This window comes from Myotis davidii, unplaced genomic scaffold (assembly GCF_000327345.1).
Source record: "Myotis davidii unplaced genomic scaffold, ASM32734v1 scaffold520, whole genome shotgun sequence".
NCBI lineage: Eukaryota > Metazoa > Chordata > Mammalia > Chiroptera > Vespertilionidae > Myotis > Myotis davidii.
This window is the reverse complement of record NW_006292908.1, coordinates 2,847,808-2,854,871: the sequence shown is the minus strand read 5'-3', so window position 1 is coordinate 2,854,871 and position 7,064 is coordinate 2,847,808. Positions and strand designations below refer to the sequence as shown.

General features: G+C 39.1%; 1 protein-coding gene across 3 annotated transcripts in view; it reads left to right on the top strand.

Annotated features, from left to right (window-relative positions):
• Window positions 1-4,858, top strand: part of LOC102758840 (chromosome unknown open reading frame, human C18orf54) — a 23,667-nt gene extending 18,809 nt beyond the window's left edge. For 2 of the 3 annotated variants that reach the window (XM_015565687.1, XM_006766386.2), the window contains exon 8: window positions 1,467-2,253. In XM_015565687.1, the coding sequence (XP_015421173.1) occupies window positions 1,467-1,539 (73 nt within the window). In that variant the 3' untranslated portion in view covers window positions 1,540-2,253. Of the gene's footprint in view, window positions 1-1,466; window positions 2,254-4,749 lie in introns of those variants that run through there. The other variant, XM_015565686.1, reaches the window with a different exon arrangement.
• The last annotated feature ends 2,206 nt before the right edge of the window (window positions 4,859-7,064 follow it).

Genomic DNA, 7,064 nt, shown 5'->3' with positions numbered 1-7,064 from the left:
TGGAAGGATGTCGATCTAATTAGCATATTACACTTTTAATATTATAGATATATAAAAACCAAGTGATTGGAACGACAGAACAACTGGTTGCTATGACATGCACTGTGGCTGGCCAACCGGCCTGATTAGGGGCAGCCCCTCCCCCAGGCTGGCCTGGGCCAAATTCGGGGCAGGGCTGGCCAGCCAACCTCCTGCATCCCCTCCTCCCACCAGCCTGGCCCAATTAGCCCCCATGGGTGCTGGCTGGACCGCACCCGCACAAATTTTTGTGCACCGGGCCTCTAGTATAGGCTATAAAAGCCTAATATGCAAATTGTCCCTGTGGGAGTTTGACTGGGAGACATCGCTCACTATGACATGCGCTGACCACCAGGGGGCGGCATGGAACAAAGGGAGGCCCTGGCCGGCAGCTGGCAGCCAGGGAAGGGAGGCCCTGATCAGCCCTGATCACTAGCCAGGCCAAGGGACCCTCCCCGTGCACAATTTTCATGCACCGGGCCTCTAATTATATTTGAGTAAGTGTTACAGAAAGAGACACTTGGTTGAAATAGATACAATGCAGTAATTAACACTAATAGTTTCCTCCACCTCTTTATCCTGAGTATTTATTTCATTTATTGAACCTGTGTTAGAGACTGTAGAATAGGTTGTTATAGTAACCACCTTTAGCTCATCTTAGAAATTAACCATTAGAGATTACACATGGTTATTTGTTTTTCTTGATCTCTTGTTCATCAGAGGTCTGAAATATGGTTGATTAATATGGTTGACATTTTTTGAGTGGCCCTTGGATCTGAAGGATAGGAGAGGGAAAACTGGAACAGTATTTTTAGAGGAAGATTGGAAAGTTGAAGCCTCTCTCTTCCTGGTTTGTTTGAAGGATGACTGAGTTTTCTCCACTGATACCTGACCTGTAATCTTAGCTTTATTTAGAGAAAACCATGTTGTTGGTATAATGCTACATCATTCAACATAATTGTTGTTTGTTTCCTCCATGCTCAATAAAAATGAGTTTTCCTCGAACTAACTGATCCTTTAGTGTTTTTTTATTTTAGCTATCTTGAATGCATATGTAAAAAATAAGCTATACACATTGTTTCTGAAATGATATACACTGTTGTGAAAAGTACTTGAAAAAATGTTTTGTTATGTGCGATAACAAATGATATCTATTGTTTCTTACTAAGCTTACTTGGAAAACTTTCAAAAAAATCTTGAATGTCAAAAATAATTTTTTAAAAGTAAATGTTTTTATAGAGTTTTAGACGAATTTTAACCCTCAATTATTCAGTTATCAAAGTTTTGAAAGGAAAAATTCTCAAAGTTTGATATTTGTTATTCTATAAATTCATTTCTCTTACTAACTTTGAAGTTAATAAACAATGTACTCACCATTTCTTGCTGTCTGCGTTGCCTGTTCAGTCCTTAATATTGGTTTATAATGTGTTTTATACTTTTTAATGAAGGGCTTTGCACCATTTATCTCGCCTGAGGGACCTGGTTGATGATACCAGTGGGAAACAGTCACCGAAAATGTGAAGAGGAAAATAAAAGTTTAACCAATAAATAGTCACCACAAAAACAAAAATGTATTTTTTTCCTATTGCTTAAGCTGGCAGAATAATGATAAGCCATCCACTATTCTGATTGGTTCAATTATTATATATTTAAAAAACAAACTTGAAAGTGTCTGTAGGTTTTGTGACCTATCCTCATTTTATGCCAAAATACCAGAATGTGAACTGGAAGGACCTACACTATTCTATAGTCTGACTTTGGTCTTCAGGCCAGCAAATGTCTAATATTCAAAGATGGATGGATGATTTCCGTTCTTGAAGCTCATGTGGACTTAACCTTCTTCAGCATCCTCGCCATTTTATCGTCTAGTTGTGGATTAAGAAATTCTTCCTGGTTTCTATTTAAAATCTCTTAAGTGGAGTAGACTTTTTGTTACAGTTAACATCCACTTTTAAGGAACTTAAAATTCTTGTGGTGTATCTTATCCATATGGAAGTATGTTACTTTTAAATTTTGTAAATCAAATATTTAAGATATGTTGTATTGCAAATAACATTAATAATGGGGTGGTTCAGTGTTAAAAGGAATATTGTTCTATGTTGTGTAATCCAAGAGAACTTTGTTTAATTAATGCTTTGATTTGATTCTCTAAAAGATAGTCTTTTTTTAAGTTTTATTTTAGAGAAAGAGGAAGAGGGAGAGAGAGAGAAGGAAACCGATTTGTTGTTTCACTTATTTATATGTCCATTGGTTGATTCTTGTATGTGGCCTGACTGGGATCAAACCCGCAACCTTGGTTATCAGGACGACGCTGCAACCAACTAAAGTACCGGGCCAGACTTAAGATAATCTTGATATTATTTGACAGTTTACAAAACATTTTGTGAGGAGATACTTGAGAATTTGATATTTTGATACTAGATTATTTACCAGATTTTAGTTTGGGGGGTTAACTCAAATTAGTAAAAACTATGAGATCAGTGACCAATTGCTTTATGAAATTTTGTAACTAAAAAAGAAAATGAATATGGGAAATCGGAAAGCAATACTCTATTTTTTTTTTTTTTTTGCAATACTCTATTTTAAAGCTACTTTGTAAGAACTGAACTTTCTCTTAAGCAGTCTGTAGTCTTTAAAGTTTGTCTCTACCTGGAAGTGAGCAGAGCTGCATTCTTTACCACAAAACTAAGAATTTAAGTTATAAAGTGTGACTAATGAAGCATATGAAATTAAAGAATATCTATGTATACAAATGCTACAAATTAACTCTTTACCCAAATGGCAGCATTCTTACCAAGTAGCTTTATTGTCAAATAGGAATTTCTAAATACATTATGTCAGATAATTTTTTATTTTCTCTAAAAGCAAAGCTCTATCTATATAAAACCTTTGTTATAGAACGTACTTGTCAAAAAGGTAGAGTGAACCCTGTCTCTATTTTCTTGACCAGTGAGCCAGTTGTCATAGTGTTCTCTGTGCTCAGATTGAGAGTCTCTTGCCTCAATAAGTTTGTTTGGTTTCCTGTGTGGAGGTACCTGCCATGGACATTCTGTTTTCTGATCATCTTCCGGTCTTCTGCTTCTCAGCTAATAGTTTGCATCCAAACAGGCATTATTTTGATGATTTAAAAATGTGGTTTAGCTGTTGCAGATTTTTAGCAGGTGAACATCAGGTGGATCTAGGCTGAGCATGTTCCGGGCTTAGTGAAATCCACTGTTAGACAAATTCTGAAGAAGGCAGAGAAGATAAAGACATCATGTAATAAACTTCTAATTATATAATATATGCTGGTCAGACAGAGGATATACTTAGAAAGCATCTCCAAAGGGATTATGTGTAATGACCGAATGGCACTGGTTTGCTTACTGCCCCCATTTGTAAGAAAATATCTCCAATACTGAATAATACTGCTTTAAAATTTTATGTTATAACTAACATTTTAAGAAACTTGATTATATTTAATGGAGTACATTTTTTGTTAAATATGGAAGTTAATCTTTTATCTGAAAAGGGAATAAATTTATCAAAATGATTAATTTCAGCCTTTAAAAAATATGTAGGAGAGTCAACTACGAAAAAAACTAAATAAGTGTTCAAGAAATTTAAGAATTGATTTATTACATGTTAAATATTCCAGTTTTTGTTTTTGCTAATCTTCACTGAGGACATTCTTTCCATTGACTTCTAGAGTGGAAGCAAAGGGGAGAGACAGTGAGAAACATTGATGTGAGAGAGGTTACTCTCCACATAGAATGGTTGCCTCTCAACCAGGGCCAGGGATCAAACTTGCAACCCAGTTACATGCCCTTGACTGGGCATCAAAACTGCAACCCTTTGGTCCAAGGGCTGTTGCTCTGTGCACTGAGCAGCACCGGCCAGGGCTCTTTCATTATAAAAAATTCTTTTCTTTTGTTCATTGATTTTTAGAGAGAGAGATGTTGATGTGAGAGAAACATTGATTGGTTGCCTCCCGTACGTACCCCAACAGGGGATCGAACTCACAACCTATGTATGTGCCCTGACTGGAAATCAAACCCACCACCTTTTGTTGTATAGGACGACACTACAACCAACAGCCACCTGACCAGGGCTCAGTATTTTTTATTTTGAGATTTCCTGGGTTAAAAGGGAGACTACAATATTGACTGCTGAATTGGGAATTTAAAGCAGAAAATGAGAACAATTAGATTTTAAAAATTGCATTGGGAATATAAAATTTCATCTTTTTCTCAGGTATATAAAAATATTAAATAAAAAGATTTAATAAGACATTAAAATTTTTGAATATGAAAAAAATTTAACCTAATTCCAAAAGTTATTTGAGATCAAGGGATAAAGTGTGATGTATATGTGATGACAAAACTCAACTATATTTTCTCTATTATCAATAAGAACTCTACTTTTAATTTTTTTTCTGTGATAATTTATTTCAGCTTCATGGAGATTTCTGACCAAATTGAGGAACTCTATCTTGGGTTTGTTTGAGTTAATTGTCTTCTCTTTTCATGATATTTCTTGTTGAAATTTCTATATGTGGGTGTTTTGGTATTTTGTATTTAATGTTTATGATACTGTCTTGTTAAATTACATATAGGTATCTAAATGTGCCTGGAGATGAATCAGGACAAGATTCCTTTCCCCCACCTGTATTTTGAATACATACAATTACTCATAAATTTGGATTTTTGTTTAAGTTTTCGTGTCACACTTTCTTTCTTCACTGTGTCTCAGAATCTATTTGATGGAAGTGCTATCGTGAAGAAGTGAACTTGCCAAAAGGCACATGGCATGAAAGCACACAAAAGAAGTAATGGGCCAATAAAATTGGTAATTTCTGAACGAAGGAAGTCTCTTCAAATGTGGAAGATGGTGTGTCATGCTAGTCCCTCTATCAACTGGAAATTTCATACCTGGGTCGATATTCGTTTGGGTTGCAGTGCCTATCACAATGACTGGGACAAACCTAGGCCTATACCTGAACACATTGTAGAGCAATAATTGTCAGATATTTTTCCTGTGATATTTGAAGTTACTCCTTTCCTACTTCTCTGCTTCCATTCTTTTATTAAAAAGTTATCAGAGGTCTATAGCATTTTCCTTTTTTGAACAAGAAAATCTTTGCTTTTTACCCTCTCAGTTTACATTGTTATCTTGACGGGACTTGTCTGTGTAACAACCTTTCTCACAATGTAACAAATTTCAGAGGGAGGGAGGGAGGGAGGGAGGGAGGGAGAGAGAGAGAGAGAGAGAGAGAGAGAGAGAGAGCATCAATGATGAGAATCATTGATGGTCTTCCTCCTGCACGCCCCACATTGGGGATCAAGGCCACAATCCGGGCATGTGCCCTGGCAGGGAATCAAACTGTGAACTCCTGGTTCATAGAGCCACACCACCCAGGCAACACATTTAACTTTGACCCATCCTTCAGTAACTTAGCCGAGATTTGGCCGCCTAATACCCGTGTTAGCCTTAAACCTTTTCCCTGCACTTTCAGCCCTTACACTGAAGACTGCACGCCACCACTGGTTTATTTCATCAAATACGCTGCAACTAAGTGCTCAGATTCTCCCACACTTTCCATGGAAATATTCTCACCTTGGTGTATGTTACTCCCACACTCGAGACACTCCACTTTCTTTTCATGTAGGTTATCTAAACGTTAGGTTCTAAAGCATATTCTGCTATTTAAAGCTCTGACCAAGTCGTATTTCCTGTTTCAAACATTTTAACCTTCCAAAGGCTGGTAAGTTGCCTTTCTTTTTCCCTTCCCCTGTCACATTTACATTTTGCTTTTTAAAAAAATTTATTTTTTATTGATTTCAGAGAGGAAGGAAGAGAAATAGAAACATCAGTGATGAATCATTGATTGACTGCCTCCTGCACGCCCCCTTCTAGGGATCCAGACGTGTGCCCTTGACCGGAATCAAACCCAGGACCGACCCTTCAGTCCGCAGGCCTAAGCTCTATCCACTGGGCCAAATCAGCCAGGGCTGCTGCTGCTTGCCTTTTTTTTTTTTGAGTTGCATGGATCTGGCTATTTGTTGGAATCAGAACCCATCAATTCACCCACACATTTTGCCAAGTCCAGTGGCTTTTCACAGGTCTTTATTCTTGCAGCTTTTGACAGCTGTCCATTTTCTCCCTAAACCTGTTTCACACCACTGCCTTCATTGCCTGGGAAGGATTGTTTTAAATTCCTGGTTGCCTTGAGTCATTTAACCTACCCACCATCAACATAGATATATTTTACTTCTACACTTCGTGCCTCAGCAACAAATCCTATCCAGCGAACGCCCCTGTGGAAGCAAGAATTTCTTCAAATTTAATGTCACTGTAGGCTAAGGTGCAAATTCCTCCCGTAATTGCCTAGATCTGGTATAGACGGGCCACACCAGCCTTTTCTCTCAACACGTTCAGATCCCGGCACTAACACGCTTTTTTCTCACACCAAAAGCGCTTTATTTCTCATTATTGTTTATTCATGAACAGTAGTGGTTTTCAAGCTTCTCTGTCCTCCCCTAACTCTCCACTTCCTTCTACAAACACATTCCCAAGGGTCCCTGGGGAGGAGGAGCAAGCCCGTTTGTGGGGCTGTGGCCTTGCAGCTCACCGGCTCCAATTTTTAAACCGACAGGATTTTCTGAGGGAATATAGACATACGTATTGGTCCCCAGATATTCGAGAGCAGGTCGTCTCACCCCTTTTAAGGGCCATGAGGTTCTCTTGAGAAGACACGTGTGGGTGCTCCAACCCGCTCCCTTGGGAGCGGACCCCGCCCCCGTGGCGGGGATGGGCCCGCAGGGGAAGTGCTCAGCGGCTGCCAGCCCAGGAGCCTCCCCTCGCGGTGACCCTCGGGCCTCGGCAAGTCACGGAAGGCGCGGTTTTAGTTCCTGGAAAGTGGGAATGACCTTCCTGGGTGATGTAAGAAAAGGCACTCTGGTAAGCAGCAATGCTGCTCATTTGAACCGCGAGGCGGAGCGGCTGCACGCCCACCCGCGGAGGTCATCGCTTCCCCCGGCTCCGGAGCCCCGCCTCAGAAAGGGAGA